Genomic DNA, 18,651 nt, shown 5'->3' with positions numbered 1-18,651 from the left:
CTGAGCATTTTGTTTAACTATTACTAAAAGTGCGTGTGGTTATTAAAAAACTCAGTTTGCCTGTGCTAATTTACCTCCTCTTGTATGTGCATCATTACAGGCTGCTGCTTTGAGCTCTGTTGCAGTGCCCAGAGCTCTGGCACTGGGGTGGCACCTGGCTGAGTGGTGAATGTGGCTGGGGCTGCAGACAGCCCTGTCCTTCCCACGGTGGGAAGCTGAAGACTAAATAAGCAAATGGCAGGAATAGAAATACTGGTTTCATGATATATTGGATTGTGTCCCTGCCTGTGACAACCTCTGGTTGGCAGCCTCCCACCTGCAGAGCACTCAGTATTGCACCACTTTAAACATTTTCATGTGTAAAATAAATCCTCAGGTACCGTGCCAAAGTGGTTGAGTAGAGCAGGCTGCAGGATGATGATTTGTGAGTTGTGGGCAAGGAACCACCATTTTCAGCACCAGGTGCTAAATGGGTCTTTAACCTTCATTGAGGAGCTGGGGCACATGCATTAGCACTCCAGTTGGTTTGCAGCATTGCAGGATGAGCTGCTCCCACTGGGGACTGACCAGTGCTGTGGAGCATGATCCCTGACTGATGATGAATGTATTGCTTTCCAAGCATAGGTAATAACTCCTAAATTCCTGTCATGGGATCTGCAGTAAACTGACCCTGTGGAGAAAATGTACAGGTAATGTCCAGCTATACTGAGAAGGATCACCCTTTTCGTCAAGGGCACATATATAGGGAAGTTATAAAAGCTTAATAAACAAATAAGTAGTTTATTGATTATTAACTCAAGTGCAGATTGCTTTTACATGTTTGAAAGACCATCTATGCCACACTTGGGAGAGACTGGGCACAACTCCCATCTTCTTCAGTGTTTTCTTGCTCGCTTTCATCTTTAGGGTCGTTTGGGGGTTCTGGGAGTGGAGAGTCATCTCTAACTGTGTCTGGTTCAGAGGTCTGGATTTGTTTACTCTAAGGAAGAGGTCATACGAGTCCAGTACAAACACAGTGGCTTTGTTCTGTGAGATGCTTCTCTTCTGTGCCCTCTTTCATACACTGCTGTCCCATGGCATTTCACAACAACAGTGGGGCACAGCAGAGCTGAAAAAGTTATCTATCCTTTGATTTCCAGGAGCCAAGCTTTGGAGGTCCAGTTCTAATTCTTACAAATTAGAGATCAGCTGTGTCAAGGCAGCACTTTGGGAACAGAGTAGGGGAAGACAGCCTGAAGGCAAGAGTGTAAGCTGAAGGCATGCTGAGGTGTGAGGTTGCTGCTGGGGCTGTGGCATGATCCAGTTTTAAAGTTATTAGAAATGCATCTGCCCAAATTAAGGTGCAAACAAGACCATCTGCCAAGGTCAGTAGTATTTTTATTTAATATTAAATTAAATAAAGGGTTTTATTTAATAGTAAATATGAGAGAGAGAAGAAAAGAGAAGAAGGAAGAGAAAGAAGTAGCAGAGGTGGGGGGACACAAAGAGACACTGAATAAAGAAAATATCACCGTTCCTTGGATCCCAGTGATTTTCCATTGATCTGCTCCAGCTGCTTATCCTGGTGGTGAAGGTCCCCCAAAAAGCTCAGAATCTGATGGATTCATGTATGTTCAGGCCAAGGGGGAATGCCCCAGGACATCCCCCAGGGCAGGGAGCAGGCTCTCGCAGCAGACTCTGGATCTGTTGTACCACTTTGCATCAGGTGCAGTCCTGTCATGCAAAGCCTCAGGAATGAGTCTGGGTAGTGCTTTGGGGAGTCTTTGGTGGATTATGACACCCCCTCATCTGCCTCTCACTTGAAAGTGGATGTGGCCTGTGGGGCTGGGGGTTCCACACCTGGGCCAGTTTGTGTAAGGGAGGATGGGAGTTCAGTGCCTCTGACCAGAGGTGACACCATGCACCCAAAACCTCCTTCTCCCCACCCCTTTTCATGGGGAGGCTTTATAAACCTGGCTTCTGTGGGCTCCCCAAACCCAGCCAGAGATGATTGTCAGTGCAGCTGCTGGGTTTGGCTTTCTTGTGGATGCATTCCTTTCCCTCAGCCTTGTTTGTTTCTCCCTAGACCTGAGCTGATTGAACAATAGTGTCCCCTTTATCTTATCTAGGCAGCTTAACTTACAGTCCAAAGTTCCATTCAGGATCTTCAAGGAGGCTTCTGTGATTGCAGCATCTTTATACAGTTTTTGCTATAGTGGGCAAAACTCCTCCATAACAGTGTTAAAGGCATGAGCCATTGTGGTGATGTTTGCAGGGGTCCCAGGACGAGGAAGAGATGAGAATCTTGACTCCACGTTTCAGAAGGCTGATTTATTATTTTATTATATATATTATATTAAAAGAAAATTATATATTAAAACTATACTAAAAGAATAGAAGAAAGGATTTCATCAGAAGGCTAGCAAGGAAGGAAAGGAATGATGATAAAATCTTGTGACTGCTCACAGCCTCGACACAGGTAGCTGTCATTGGTCATCAAGTAAAAACAATTCACATGGGCCAATCAAAGATGCACCTGTTGCATTCCACAGCAGCAGGAATTATTGTAATTATTGTTTACATTTCATTTCTGAGGCCTCTCAGCTTCTCAGGAGAAGAATCCTAGCAAAAGTATTTTTCAGAAAATACATCCATGACAAACCATTTCAGTCCCTGGCAGGCTGTGTGCCTGTCTGCCCATGGACTGACCAGCTCAGAAGGAGAGAGTAAAGCTGGGGAGCAGGATGTTAGTCTGCATCACTTAGAGCCTCCTTCTCTGGGACATCCATCATCTCTCTCAGTCAGTTCTTGCAGAACTTGTGTTTATTCTGAAGATGTCTGTTTTATTTCTTTACTTAAGAGCTTGTGCTATGTTTCTGCTAAGCCCTGTCATGGGACTGACTTTTGCTTTTGATTGCCTGCAATGTACAGTGAAGTTCCACTTTGCACTTCTCAGATTATGTCTGCAGAAATGAATTTAAACTATTCTTGTTTCTGCTTATCTTCTTTGCTGTCCTTTGCTTCTCATGCTCTGAAAGCAGCCAGAATGTATTTTTGCTTATATCCATGGTCTCTCTGGATTAGATGGAAATGTAAACTCATGGAGGCAAGAAACACCTCTTGGAAACAAGTGCAGGGCCCTTTGGAGTGTGGCTGTTTCTGCTCCATTTGGTGCAAGTGATCAGTAAAAACTTAGATTAAAAACTTAGGTCGTGCAAGCATTTAAAACCAAACTGCATGTTATATGAACCCACTCTCAGTTGGTGAGGCATGCTGAACATCTTGATGCTGCTTTTCTGCTTGCTCTTTTTTTTTTTTTTTTTAATAATTAGCCCCTCACCTTCCTCTGCAGGGTTTTCTTTTCCCCATCTGGTACGTCCTGCAGGGTGGGCATGTAGAAGCCAAGCCACAGTGGTGCTTCTGGCTCAAGAATTGGCCCTTCCAGCATCCTTTGGGCCGTGTCTTGTCCTGCTCAAGGGTCTTGGGAAGCTGCAGAAGTGACTGGAGGGTTGAACCCCCACTGTCAGGGAGGGAGGTGGTGGCTCTGATAGAGCAGAGGAGTGAGTGCTGCCTGCTCCCAGCTGAGTGGTTGGTTCATGGGCTCCCACTGGGCCCAGCCTGCTCCATCAGGGCTCCTGTCCTGGCCCTCATGCTGCAGGGCTTCTGCACCTTTTAAGTGGTTACTGCTTTGGCAGAGTTTAGATGAGCACTGCTTGCCCATTTTCTTTCATACAGACTAATCTGAAAAACCTTTTAGCTGGTGGTATTTTCCATTACAGAATGGCTTGTGTTGGAAGGAAAAGATCATCTTGTTCCTCTGTTTCTCCCTCTTTCTAAACATTTGCATTTCTGTTGATGAGGATTTGCAGTAATGCAGATACCTCTTGATGCATTCCAGGATAGAGTAAACACTCTGTGGGAGAAGTTCTTTGCTTATAACTAATCATTTATTCCCCCTAATTTGAATGGAAGGCAACATTTTACTTATCTTTTTAAACTGTCAGCTTAATTCTGTGTTTGTTACCAGTGTAAACTCTTGTCTCTGGAGCATTCTGGGCAATTTGCAAACAGAGGAGTTATACATATTGTGCTCAGCACAAGTAGGCAGGGGCCACTAGGTGGATGAAATGTCAGTTCTCCTTACCCAGCCCAGGCAGATTTCAGCATACCTGGAGTTGCAGGTGATATTAATGCAGTCTGAGAGATGCTGCTAGCAGTTGGCATCATAGATTGTGCAGTACATGTAATCAATAGGCTATTAAAGAGGCTACAGGCTCTCTACTGCTGGGTGATTTCAGATAATGCATTAAATACAGCTGGGAATGATAGGGCTAACTACCATAGACTGGCTGTATTTTACCTGAAGATCTTTCAGCTGTGGGGGTTTTTTTGTCTGCATGGTGTATATTACAGATGTACACAGCTCTCATCAGCAAACAGGGACAGCAGTGCACTCTGTGAGTGTAGGAAGGAGGTGGTTATGCCCTGCAGATTCTGTTGTAAAAGCTAGGCAGGAATTAGGAGCAGGGCCTTTTAGATGGAGAGCTGGGATCCAGTGAGATACTCTGCAAGATGATCTGTGGCAGACACTGGTCCCAGCCCCCAAAGCTGGTATTCTGTGCCCCAAATGGAGCTCCTCTTTGCTGGAGGTTGTTTAAAAATACATGTCAGTGAAACAGAGCTCACAGGCCTCCTTGGCAGAGGGCCCATAGCTAATCACTAGAGATTTCACAGTGAAGTTTTTCAGAGTGTCTGTTTGATTAATGGTTCATATTTTGCTGATCTGAGACTTTTTATTTTAATTCTTAAATTTAATACATATTACTTATATGACTGAAATATGTTTTAATTCCATCTTAAATCAGTGGAACAATCTTTACATTGGAGTTGGCTTTTTTTTTTTGCACAGCAGCAGCAGCATGTTTGCAGAGGCTCGTGCTTGGACATGCAGCTGGTTAGTAGGATTCTTCACAATCCCGTTGTATGCACTTCCCTGGAAGTCTCTTAAAAGTAAGAAACCAAAGAGCTCAGAAACACCATGGAGCTGAACCTCAGTGCATTATGCCTCAAGGCTATGAGGGATAACCCTGCTGCTCTCCCAGGAGAGAGGTTTGGTATGTCAGGCTGTCGCAAAGGTATGTGCAGAGAGGCTGGGTGGGAATGGGAATGCATGTTTGGGTCCGCTGAGATGACCTTGCAAAGTCCAGCTGGTTTCCCTTGGCCAAAATTTGAGTATGCCAGAGTGAAACTTGATTTTTACAAGTTCACACAGTCTGTTTGCTGCTCCCTTCCTTTTAAATTAAACATCCTTTTCTTTCCCCCGGGCAGGAAAGCCCCCGGGCGTGCTCCCATTGTGGCTGCGCTGTCTGGGGACAGGCTGTGTGCTGCAAGTCTGGCACCAGGGCTGCAGCAGCAACTGCAGCCGGTGTTGGAGAAACAGTGCCCCTCCATCTGTTCAGCTGTGCATTCCTCAGGATGCCTTTTCCCCCTGCTTTGCATACAGGCACGAGGAAACCACTGCTGTCCAAGTACAGCCGTGCCCAAGGGTTCATTAACAAGGGATTTAGCAGTTGTGCCGTGTTTGCCTGCAGGGCTTTGATCTTGAGAAGGGCACTCAGCAGCAACACCACTGCTGCCATATCAAGGGCCTTTAACCCAAGCACCTGGGGCTGGAGGCTCAGCAGGGAGGAGCTTTGAAATTAACTAGGAGTTTTTCTCCTGAAAACATGAACCTTTGTCTCAGTTAAATGTGTGTTTGCTATTTTTCAGTGCTACAAGTGATCAGTTACTGTAAAATCCCTAAGTAGTTTGTATTTTGGAGAAATCTGTGACAAATGCAAGTAAACCTACTGCTTTTGACACTTGTTTCTCTTAATATTTTCAGTCCTGAATGACAAATGGACTGTATTCTATGTGGTTAGTGCGGATTACTTGCAGAAGAAGTCTCATGCATTCATGCCTTCACAGCTCTAAACAACTTCTCAAGCCAGCTTTTCCAGCAAATTTCCTCTTCCTGTGGTTAATGGTTGAAGATCATAATAGCTAGGTGGCAGAAGTCCACAAAACAAGGCAGTATTCTCCATGTAATAATATATCTTAGTACATTTGTTAAGTTTTTGTTTGCTATTCCTCCTCCCCTAACTGCACTGCTTCAGTCCAGCTCTAACACTGTCATGCCAGCTAATTCCTTTTCATGTCTTTGCTTCCTCTTTGTCCTGCTTTCTTGGGTTTTTGCTCTTGTTCACAGGAGCAGCCCTGCCAGGCTGTGCTTCCACAGGGGGCTGCAGTCACTGCCTCCAGAGCACTGCTGTCAGTAGTGGGGTCTGCTCTGTGCTCCAATGGCTTTTAAAGCCTGCAAGTCTCTCCCCGAACTAACATAGTGCTCTCCAAGTGGCTGCATTTGTTTGTGTTTTTTCTTTCTCCACCTTCCCAGGGTTGTTTTTTTTCCTGTGTGTGACACCAGTGAAGTGCACAGCACGCTGCCTTCCCATCTAGGTAGTCCAGGGTTTGGTTTATTTATAGGTCAGGAGAGCATGAGTGGCATTTCCAGGTTTAGGGAGGTGGAAGAGAGAAACAACAGAAGGGAGCAGCTTGCTAGCAAAGAAGAGATTATTTGTCAGATTATGTCTCTTGCTCTTCCTGGAATCAGCTCATTTGTTTTAGAGGACCAGCATGAGAAAGGCAGGAGTGCTGGGATGCTGTGTTTGTCAGGAAAGCTCTCTGCTGGGCGTACAGCAGCACAGAGGGCCCTTGCCTAAACTGGGGGTGACATGATACGGGAGCTTGTGGTGTGCCACTGAACTGATTTTATTTCTGCATTCAGAGGCAGTGTGCCTGCTTTGGCTCTCTTTAGGTTCAGAGATAGGAAATGTAGGAAAGGAAATATTTCTGGCTTCTGGAAACTTTCTTCCCTTTTTTTTATGTAGCGCATAGTCTGGAAGCAAAAGTCTTTGTTGCTCTGCCAGTATGGCTGTTCAGAAGAAAAGATAAAAATATGCCAAAGAAGATTTTAAAGGAGCACCAACAGGCAATGATCTTACCAGCAGATAAAAAAACCTTCAGTTTTTCCTCAGCATCTCTTATGTAGTGCTTCTCCCCCACCCTCTTATTTTTGTCTTCTGAACTATCACTGTGAGATAGAAAAAAAAAACAGTATTGAGAAATTTAGTGTCTGCACAGAATCACAGCCTGTCCCTTTAAACTAGAGAGAAGCCTTAGTGGAATTTCTATTCTGGGAATAGTTAATTCTGTTTGAGGTTGGGCAAGAGAGAAGCGCTCACAGGCTTAGTAGCAATATTTTTACTCCATTTGTTTTTTCTCTTAAGGATTTGCCTGCCTCATTTGATGGAAAGTGCATTTATTGATCAATCCTCCACTAAGGAGAAGATCTTGGAGAAAAAGAGGGTGAGAGAATGAAAGAAAAACAACCAAACAAAAAGCCAAAAGACAGTATTTGTAGCTGTAGTGCTGTTATGTAATAGCCATTATGTAATGTCTGTTGGTGCCAACTAAAAATATACTGGAAGATAACTTCCAATTCATTGAAGCATTTAACTAGCATCATCCCAGGGTTTCTGGTTCTGGATTCAACCCCTTCTGCAGATGTTGTAAAGAGCTTACAAGTCCCCTAGGTAGCACAAGAACCCATTCTGTCTTTTATCCTTCTTCTTATCCACTCTTGATTTCTTTCTTATAACTGGAGTTTTAGAAATGGTAACTCCCTCTTCAGGTCACCTCTCTGCATACCCCACTGACCATGCCATTGGTCCATAGAGCCTCTCTCCTAATGCTTTGTTCAGCTAAGCTTTAAATGTCTATGGCAGAGCCTGGGTTTCAGGAGAAGCTGAGCATAAAGCATAGCAGGGATTAGATTTTGCAGCAGGCATTGAAAACTTGACAGCTTCATAGGTAGTGTTTTACAGGAGGTTGTTCTCCTGTAGCTGAGCTGCAGCTAAAAGTGCCTTGCCTTTTCCATCCTTAAGCCTCCCCTTTACTGCCAGCAGGACTGCCATCATGCCCAAATGCTCAGTGCAGCTACAGTTGCAGAAGTGGGCACCCCAAGATACCCACAGCTGGCTCTGGTGTGATGCAGACCATGGTTTGCCCTTCCTCTCTGAAGCACAATGTCTGTGCAGAACCTGGAGTGCCATTTCCTGAGGCAGCCCAGGCTGAGCAGTGCTGCACGATGGAAGTGCCTTGGCCAGGGCTTGAGGGCAGTGGCAGCCTTTTTGGGGAGGGAAGGAGACATCAGCTATGATGCCCTACACAGGGGGGGCGTGTGACAGCTGTGGTCCCCTTGGCACAAGGGAACATGACAGGCTGCTGAAAGTGACCCAAGGAGGAGCAGCAGGCAGGTGACCCAGACATCAGCAGTGAGCTGCATCACTGATAGGGACCCAGCAAGGTTTCTTGATTTGGACAACAAAAGTGTAAAGAGTGCTGGCTGAAAAAGCCATGAGCAAAAAACCTCTTTATATCCAGGATTTCAGCCTGCACAGAGCCTTACAATATTGTAAATAACACGATGTATCACAGAATTGTGTGAGTGCTTTAATTAAAGCCTCGTGATAGTGCTGGGGGAGGGTAGTAGCCATGTTATCACCAGAGATGAAGCTGAGCTGTGCTTGAAGTGACTTCACACAGAAGGATTCAGAAAGTGGGGTTTAGACTCCCATCTTGAGCTGTAATTGATGTAAAGCATTGTCATTTCTGTTCTTCATTATTGAGAAGTCATGGTACTGGTCTGTACCTAAGCACTGAGACTGTGCAATGCCATAAATCTATATTCAGGTTTGTTACTGCAGCAGATACATCCTGTTAATGAACAATGGTCAAGGACACTAATAGCTCCATTGCAGGCATAACAGGTGAGGAGAGAACTGTCCAAGCCCTCCAGAATCACTGTTTCAATCCCCAAATGGGATCAGCAGGGAGTTCTGTTTTTCAGAAGAGCAAAGGTTTGGAATATCTTCAAGACTTACTTCAAGACAAGTCTTTAAGTATTTGTTTTGCATGAATTTACACAAGAAGCATCTTGCAATTGCATCCATACAAGCATTGTGTGGATCAAGCAACAAATTTTATTCTTGAAGGTGCAGAAGTCATTAGTACCTATCATAGTTGTTGCTATTGCTTTATTACAGCATCAGAATGAAGCAAGAGTGCATGTAAGTCCTAGTTAAACTCAATTTCTTCTGCAGGAACAGAAACAGGGAACCAGTGGTGCTTTGTGAGTGCATTGGCTACGTGTCAGCTGTGATGACAAGGGCAGTCATGTTGTGTCAAGTTTTAATAAGGGGGAAATCCTCCTAAGTAGAACTAAGATTTTATCCAACAAGTATTTTTGTCTGCTTGCTTTTAACTGAAGCAGCCTACTTTCTGCCACATGAATGTGCTTCAAATCCTAGCTCCAGGTCACATGCAGGAAGCCTTTCTGCTGGAAGATGCCTTTGTAGGAAGGGCAGTGGGTACTGGGTTAAAGCAGTGGATCAGGACATAGAAATCCTATCGTGTATGATCAGATGTTTTAACCTGGTTGTGTGTTGATGCTTGTCTCTGGTTGTTGTTGAGTGATGTGGATGCTTGCTCAAAACTACAGCAAATTAGGTGAGTGATAGTTGTTTAGCACTCTGGGATACAGATTAGGACTCTACAGACTCAGGCCAGCATGATTTGCTTTCTGTGGGGAAAATATGGTGCACAGTGCTTGTTCCTTTGTTTGTATGAAGACAGGGAGAGAGTCTATACAACAGCTTTTTGCTGAGGTGTGTGTGAATAGAAACCACTCTCCATTTCCTTGTGTTTTGGATCACAGGTGGCAGACACTTGGAGAAGAAACAGGTAAAAGCTGCGGAAAAAAAGAGGCAGTGGATTTACTGCTGCCTTGCTTGCAGTTAGAGCAGTGTATTGCTGTAACTGTGCTTGCAGCCAAGCACAGTTAGAGCAATACACTGAATTTGGTCCACTTCCCCTGGTGACAACAGCAGCATAATAACTGAAGACATGACCATAAATCTTTTCGTGCCAGGAAAAAGCTGGAGGTCTGAAACATTGAATAGGGAACAAGATCCACTGTCCTGCACATGCTCCCCTGTGGGAAATGCACAGGGGCAGCCAGCATGGAGCAGATCCTGGACCATTGGCTGTCCTTGGAAAGCTGGAAACCATTGCACTGGAGGTCCTCAGAGTGCTTTTAATGGGGCCAGTCTGGGGACTTGGCTCTGCTGCATCATGGTTTTATATGCTTATGGGCAAGATGTGTTGAGGAAAGCATTCATTACATTCTGAATAGGCACAAATAAACCAGGGAGTACTGTATCAGTGATATTGTTGTGTGGGATTGTTATCTAAAACACTGTTTCATCTGGAAGCTCTGACCAGCTCTTTGATTGGAAATCAGCTGGGTTTGTTACTGTGCTTATGTTTAAATTGTACTTTCTTTTAAATGTCTTTAGTCTACATCTTGCATTAAAAATCCACATAATTTTATGGCCAGAAGATGCTTTGGCTGTTCCTTCTGTACAACTGTTTCACCACCAAATATGCCATAGCCATTAAATCACCCCCTGCAGTGACCTGCATATCTTTAAGCATTTAAATGACTTCTGTAAATTAAGCTTTTAGGATTAGTCATCGTAGATTTGCAGCATCATTGGTGTGTTGCCAAGGACCCCAGTTTTGTCACCATGACTACTGCCACAGGGTTACTGAGAAACACAAACTGCAGGGAAGTTTATTCACGTGCCAGAATGTGAGTGAGTGATGATGTTTCACCAACCACAGCCAGAGGAGCACCTGGATGTTTATATCCAGGTGGGCCTCCAGAGGGGAGAAGATGCTGTTACCCTCCAGGGAAAATCACCATCATACTTATTTCTTGTATTGTCACTTGTGTGTATTCAATTAATAGTGTGCCTGGAGAAGATTGGTGCCTACTCTCCGAAATGCTCTTATCCTATGGGGATTATCCCTTCCCAGGAAAGGCAGTCATTCACCATGGGGTGTGAAGCTGCAGGAGAGCTGATCCTGTGATGAAGTAATTGTAATGATCAAATCTCCTGGTACTGCCTTGTGAGATGAAGTGTCATGTTTGGGAGATTTTTTTTCAAACCTCAGCACTGAAAAACAGAATTCCATGGTTCGTTGCCAGTGGGAAATTTACAACCCAGCTCTTCTCTGCTGTTGCTTCTTCAAGTATATGCCTACCTTGTGCAAAGGGCAAGCTCCTGACCCCTGTATTCATTTTCTTCAGGCATTTGGGAATTAAGTCTTTAGAAATACCACTGCTGGAAACTCTTAAGTGCCTTCTCTTCCAGTCTGGTGCTCTTCTATTGTTTGAAAACCCATCCCTGTAGCTCTCCTCCACCTTCTCCCACAGTATCTCCCTGGATATCTCATGTTATATCTCCTTGGATATAACATGTATACATGAGTTTACCTGGGAGATCTTGAAGAGAATCTGCATTTGGTAGCATAATCTGGTGTATTTTTTCCTATACTGTTGATATTCATGACTCTTTCTCATGTAGTTGTGTCTTGTTCAACATCATCTGATTTGTTTCATAATGGCTCAGGACCTAAGTTGTCCTGGCTGAACCTCCTGCCTCCTGATACATGTCCTGGACTCCCTTACTGAATCCTTCAACAAAACAGTGCTAGAAATCATCAGTACAGTGGTACCTCATGGAAGAAGGGTCCAAGTTTTGAAATGTCTTATACAGTCCTTGGAGGGAGAAGGAAATCCAGGGAATGGTTCTTAGCTCCTTATCAGCTTTGTAGGCACTTTATCCTGCTCCAGGCAAGAGTGCTGATAAACAGGCTGCCCAGCAGTGTGCTCAGTGCCAGGCAGGAGCAAAGCCCTTCTCAGAGTGTTCTTCTTCATGCATGAATCTGCCTTTTCCAGCTCATCCCATCCCACTCCCATCTTCTCTCAGAGGAGCTCTGTTGCAGACATCTTTTCATGAAAAATCCTTTCCTTAGGATTTTTCCTCCTGAGAAGCTGAGAGGCCTCAGGAACAAAATGTAAACAATGATTATCTGCTGCTGTGGAATGCAACAGGTGCATCTGTGATTCGTTCATGTTGGTTGTTGCTAATTAATGGCCAATCACAGCCCAGCTGTCTCGGACTCTCTGAGACAGAAGCTTTGTTGTCATTCTTTCTGATTCTGTTCTTAGCTTAGCTAGCCTTCTGATGAAACCTTTTCTTCTATTCTTTTCGTATAGTTATAATGTAATATATATCATAAAATAATAAATCAAGCCTTCTGAAACATGGAGTCAGATCTCTATCTCTTCCCTCATCCAAGAACCCCTGTGAACATGGTCACAGAGCTCCTCACAGCTCTTGTAGCTGAGCATCTCTCTAAGGGTGGCTGCCCTGTCTGAATGTGGGATCCTCCCTGTGCTGTTCCACCAGCTCTGGGCTGCCAGCTTGCCATCTTGGCATCAATGCCTGAGTGGGTTTTTTGTTTTTGAAAGAGATTCTTTGAATTCAAAACATAGCAAATTCCTGGTGGAGGCAGCTGATGGATTATGCTCTGTGAGTGCTCTGTGCCTGGGACTTGCTCTTCTGTGATCCTTCCCTGACCTTCCAGCAACAGTGCCAAAAACCTCTGTTGTGGGTTACAGATCAAAAATGCATAAATAGAATGAACCAATTTGCTGGGGTCAAAAAGGGGACAGATGCTTCTGATGCCAACTCACATGTGTGGCCTGAAGACAAACTGTCCTACAAGGCAGCTATTCCCTGAAAATGGGGCTGGTCAGGAGGAGAGCATAGCTGTGTGCTTACGTGTCCTCTGGAGGAGCACGTCTACTGATGAACACAACTACATGACATGTTTGTGTGCTAGTAGACCACCACAACCCAACTGCTTCTTCCATTTAGTAGGTTTCCCACTTCAACCATTCTGGTTTCCTTATGTTTTGGGTTTATCTCTAATTTCCCACAAATAAGCTGTCAGGTTCTTCACCACTCTTGTTCCCCTGAACAAAACTGCTTTTGCAGGGTATTTTCACCTATGCAGTAAAGTGCTTGTTCTGAGCTCTGTGTGGGTGTTGGGGTTTAGGAGTTCTCTTTTTGGGTTTTTTTTTTCCTCTTAGAGAATTTTCTCCCATTTTTTGTTGCTAAGAGACAATAACAACCAGGTAATTCAAAGAGACAAAAAAGTTTCCTTGGAAGGGCTGTGGCTGGCTGCCCTCTTAGCTGGGGGGTTTATGGTGGAGGGGCAGAAGTACAACAAGAATTGGGCTGGAAAAGATGGCTGGATGGAGCTCCCTGTTATCATTGTAGGGCAAGAGTTCTATTGTCATTACATTGCAAGTGTTCCATGTTGCCAGAGTTTCATACCTCCTTGATGTTTCTTATAGGCAGCTCCTCCGGGCATTGACTCTTCTTTATCCTTGCAGTAGCCAACTGACTCCAGTCCCCTCAACCAACCAATCCACTCTTTTATAACACTCTTCTGCTGTGAGCAGCAGGTCTCACATCCTGCTGTGTAATGTTCCTTGTCATGGGCTGCAATTCTCAGTGCCTGGGCCAGGCTCCCTTCCCTTCCCTTCCCTTCCCTTCCCTTCCCTTCCCTTCCCTTCCCTTCCCTTCCCTTCCCTTCCCTTCCCTTCCCTTCCCTTCCCTTCCCTTCCCTTCCCTTCCCTTCCCTTCCCTTCCCTTCCCTTCCCTTCCCTTCCCTTCCCTTCCCTTCCCTTCCCTTCCCTTCCCTTCCCTTCCCCTCTGCAGGCCCTGCCCTAGCTCTGGCTGTGCTGTGGGGAGCTGTGCTGGGCACTTCTCCTGCCTTCCCCCCCTCCCTCAGCATAAATACCTGGTGTGCTCTATCTCTCATGGTCCTTATCAGCTCCAGCTTTGTTTACTTGAATAATTCTCTCAGTGTCTTATCAGATGAGCATGATTTCGAAGTGTTAAGAGCATCAGTGCCTCAAACAGTTTTGCAGTAGATTGCCTTGGACTTAGACATTAATAATAATAATAATAATAATGAAATAATAATAATAAATTGAATAATAGAAAATTCCTGTTTGGGTAGAGATGCTTCTCTTCTTGGAATAATAATAGAAGCATAGAGACCTGTTGGAAAGGAGCAGCATGTAGTTGGTTTAATCCTAGCTGTGCCTCTGATATCTGACTGTTTTATGGGTTCATGTTCAGGAGCAGTGCAGAAAGCCCCCATGTCCCATAGCAAAGGCCACATGTGCTTCCCCAGCACATGAAGAGAAGGGGATTCCTGTTTGTCCCTGTGGTTGGGTAACAAGGCCCACCTGAGCAATGTTTCATTTCTCCTGGGTGTTTGGAGATATGATTTGTGTAAAGAAGGGCTGTGAAAGAGGTCGCACTGGAACCAGCCACCATCATCCCTGCTTCCCTCCCTCCCTCCTTCTCTGAGAGCAGCAGTAAGGCATGCTGCATGTGTGTGAGCGCTATGTCAGCACATAGGAAAGAATGAGATCTTCCTGTTCCGAACAGTGGCAGAAATAATCAGACCAGTATCTTCAAAACATCCCAAATGACAGAGGTTGTGTGCTGCTGCAGACCATGGTTTGAGATGGCCGCCCAGCCCGTGTGAGGATGCTCACTCCTCTGAAGGCAGCTGGTCCTGAGCCTGCTCACAGACCTGGACCCAGCCCTAACCAAGCTGATGCCTGCCTGAAGTGTTGAGTGGCCACTGTGCACCTTGTGCCCTCCCGCCTCACATGGGGAGGATCTGTTTACAGAGCACTTCTGCCTTGCTTGGAGTGCTAGGTGCAGCAGAAAACAGGCTTACAGTGTAACTAGGAAGATATCTTTACTTGTAGACAGAAAAAATGTGCTCTGCTTTCCATGTTCAGGCCATATACCCATTCCTCAGCCCCTCCAGCTCCCTCTGTCCCCCATTTACCTGGCTGTGAAAGCATCCAACAGCCAGCACTCACACTGTAGCTTGGGCTCAGGCAGCACCAGGCGTTGACTTTTCTATCCAGAAAAATTTATTGTTATTCCTACTTGCTCTCACCCTTCCCTCACCATCTCCCTTTAAATTCCCACCCCTTGGCTTGCTGAATAATTTGAAGGTGCTAATTGCCCCGCACTGCAGCTGATCCATTGATCTGGAACACAAACAGTCTCAAGGTAATTTTCCGTCTGAGCCAGGCTGGGGCTTGCGCAAGTGCTGATGTTTGTTTCCTTGCTTTTTAATTTCCTGCAAAGAAAAGCTTTTGTGTTGCTCTCAGTAAAGATTCCTGTGCCTCTGCCTCAGCCAGAGGCTGCTCTCTAAGGCCACGTGGGGCTGGAGGAAATTGGCACTAACAGTATACCCGATTCTGTGGGTGGAAATGGAGAATCCTGCTCTGTCATATTGTGTCCCTCTATCAAAACTCTTAGCCTAGTCCCTGAGGTATCAGGTGGCTTCTTTGCCCGTCTTCAGTCCTGCATTTGGGACAGACTGGGAGCAACTCAGACTCTTTGTCCAGTTATGAAAATACTTGTTTGGCTAGATGAATACTTGGGGGCAGAGGTTGCTGGGTTGCACATCTCTGAGGATTCAGACATCCCTGTCTGTAACAGCTGACCACAAAATCCAGCACTGGGTCACTGCTGGCCACTGGGAAGTGCATTCTGCACAGCAGAGAGTTAATTTTCCTGGCTATTGCTTCCAGCAGCCTCAGCAGAAGCTGTGCCTTTGCAGGGTTTGATCCGAGGGGCGGGGGTGTGGGATGATGTAATGTTACCAACTCCCTGCGCTGGTGGGAGGAGGTGAGGTAAAAAAAACCCTCATCTGCATTCATTTCTCTCTCCAGCTTGTATGCACTGTTTCAATTCACCTGGAAGACTTGTTTTTGTGTTTTTAAATGAAATCAGTGGTTGTTTTTCTTACCCAGGGTAAGGCTGGTGTGGAGAGCAGGATGGGGTTAAGGGAGCACTGCTCAGGTGCTGGCAGGGCTGCACCTGCAGGAACCCCCAGAGCAGGGGGGGATGAGCTTTGCAATCCCATCTCTGCGGGCAGTCTTGTCTGCAGGTGGTGTGTGTGTGGCTAGAAACGAGGAGCAGTTGTCTACCCCTGAATCATAAGGAGATTTTGAAAAATGTAACACCTGTCTCCCTTCAGAAAAGCAGCCCCTTCACAGACTCAGATAAGTTGCCCATGCCTCAGACCCCTTTGGATGGAATGCTGCAGGCTGAGAGGGAAGGGGAAGGGAAGGGGAAGGGAAGGGAAGGGAAGGGAAGGGAAGGGAAGGGAAGGGAAGGGAAGGGAAGGGAAGGGAAGGGAAGGGAAGGGAAGGGAAGGGAAGGGAAGGGAAGGGAAGGGAAGGGAAGGGAAGGGAAGGGAAGGGAAGGGAAGGGAAGGGAAGGGAAGGGAAGCTCTAAGGTGGCAGGTAACCAGGCAGAGGGCTGGGAGGGGAGAGGGAGTGTGGCATTATTTGCAGTCCTTGCCCCTGTCCAGGCTGGCTGGTAGATCCTGTCCCTTGTTTTGGCAGGAGGGGAAGGAAGGTTCACTCCTGCTAGCATCTCTCCCACCATGCCTTTGAAGGGGTGCTGGCTGGAGTGACTCAGGCATTGCTCTAAGAACTTCATCTGTAGAAAAGGAGGATCTGCCTGAGTGAGTGTGTGCAGCCCTTACAGCTCCATGCTTGGCTTTTCAGAAGTTGCAGGTTGATGACACCTCAGGAGTAATGTGACACCTCCCAGCCAAGGAAAGATTTTCCCAGTTCAAACCCTACTGAATATCCCCTCTGTCCATCCCAAATTCACAGAGAGTAGGAGAAGGGGAGTAGAAAGACATCCCACAAATTGGAAACTGAGCTGCTGTGAATACTTTTCCTAGCACCACCCCAGGTCACCTGCATGCCTGGCAGTGTCAGGGGATGGGAACATATCAGAGCTCAGCTGGCAGCTGGGAAGTTTCTTGGGTTTTTATGATGATGGGTTCAGATGGCAAGAAGACAACAAGTGCAGTTCTTGTGGTGGTGATGGGTTGGGTAGGCAGCACCCCCAGATTTCTCTCAGACTTGCCCACACACATGCAAATGCGTCTGCACTGTCCTGAAAGTCCCTTTTGAAGTGATGTAATTATTTGGGTGGTGCTATGGATCCATTCTGTAGTCTCAGAACAGGATGGGAACACCAGAGGGATGGACCTGTAATGGATGTCTGTTGTTGGATGCTGTTGGAACTGCCTCTGCTCTGTCTCTGTGTGCTGAGTGAGAGTTGTGTATCCAGAACCTCTCCAGGAGGGAAGTCTTCTCCTCCACATCCTTTAACTGGACCAAGGGTAGGCAGGCATTTAGCAAAACATGATGTTTTCATGGAAAGTTAATGACTGTTAAAAATGGCATTTCTGACTCCTTTCCCTGCCTGAGGCCTGCCTGTGGTTCTGGAGTGAGCCAGGATGTGCACAGGACCCTCACTGTCACCCTCACTTGGGTTTACTTGGCAGAACACAGGAGTGCAGCAGCACTTCAGGACAGGACACAGCTTCACCTGACTTCCCTGCTTGCTGCAAGCTTCCTGTCAGTCCCAGGTGAAGGACTACAGGAAGGCTTCCACAGGGCCAGGAGAAAATTACAACAGCAGCAAAACCCCTGCCAAACCCCATGCATACACTTACTGGATATTAAATACTTGAGCCAGGGCAGGGAAAGGAATGGGCACGTGAGTTCTTGTGGGTCTTCAGAGATTTGTACTGGGTGCCTCTGGTGAATCAGCTTCAGCTGCAGCAGGTCTGGTAGATATGTAGAACTTGCCACTGCTTGGGTATTGGGTCAGTGCAGGACAGGCAGAGACTCTGGGTGGTGTTTCTGGCCTCTGCCTGTGGCAGTGCAGCACTTGGTGGTTGTTGAAGTCAGCTCTTTGTCAACACAGGGATGCTGATCCTTTGCTTGAAGGTGACGAAACCGAGATTTGAAGGAATATATGCTGATTTTAAAGGAAATACATTGTGTTCCACATGGCTGAATATCTCTCTCCTGCAAGGGAAACTTGCATTGCGAACATATTCTTTTCCCCTTGGGAAATTCTGGCTTTTCTTTGATCCAGCTGCTGTCCAGATGAAGACCAAAGGAGTCACTTATTTTGGGTTTAGGTGGGAGCCTAATGAGGAAAGAGGAACTGCTTGGATTTCTGCAGCCATTGCTATTTTTCCCATTTCAGAGGGATAGGAGAGGCATGGACACCCCTCACCTCACTGCTACAGGCACTGCTGGGGATGGCTCTGAGGTGCCACCCTGCTGCAGACACAGAGGCTTTGGGGAAAAAGCATTAAATGGAAATAGCAGCACACAAGTAAAGCAGAACTGCTTCCTTCAAGTGCACAAGTGTGCTGGCCAGATCACACCTCCTGAACTTTATTTTGGCTGTTTTTGTAACACCCAGGAGCCACAGTGCTCTGTGATGCCAATATTTCACATAGTTATTTTGTGCAGGAGAGAAGGACTCAGGCAACCAAATATTTAATGAGAAAGGGAGGCACAGTGATGGGAGAGGATGTGATTTGCTCGAGATCACCTCACAAGCTAGTGACAGAGTAAGACAGGTAAGTCAGTAATAAGCCAAAAAATACTTACAATGTATTGTAATTAAGAAATAGTGGGTTTCTGATTGTAATAGCATAAATTATAACATCTGTATTGTCTCCCCCTTTACCTGAGACTGAAAATAGAATAAAAGTTTTTAAAATGCCTCTCAG

The 18,651-nt window shown here is 45.9% G+C and overlaps 1 protein-coding gene across 2 annotated transcripts in view; it reads left to right on the top strand.

Annotated features, from left to right (window-relative positions):
- Window positions 1-18,651, top strand: part of CASTOR2 (cytosolic arginine sensor for mTORC1 subunit 2) — a 123,611-nt gene that overhangs the window by 79,622 nt on the left and 25,338 nt on the right. The window contains exon 1 of one of the 2 annotated variants that reach the window (XM_030962545.1): window positions 4,976-5,114. The exons of the other annotated variant lie outside the window; for it this stretch is intronic. Coding sequence (XP_030818405.1) covers window positions 5,018-5,114 — 97 coding nt within the window. The 5' untranslated portion in view covers window positions 4,976-5,017. Of the gene's footprint in view, window positions 1-4,975; window positions 5,115-18,651 lie in introns of those variants that run through there. 2 annotated transcript variants of the gene reach the window in all.

The sequence above is a fragment of the Camarhynchus parvulus genome, chromosome 19 (genome assembly GCF_901933205.1).
Source record: "Camarhynchus parvulus chromosome 19, STF_HiC, whole genome shotgun sequence".
Classification (NCBI taxonomy): domain Eukaryota; kingdom Metazoa; phylum Chordata; class Aves; order Passeriformes; family Thraupidae; genus Camarhynchus; species Camarhynchus parvulus.
The sequence above is the reverse complement of the archived record's forward strand: the minus strand, read 5'-3'. Positions and strand labels throughout refer to the sequence as shown.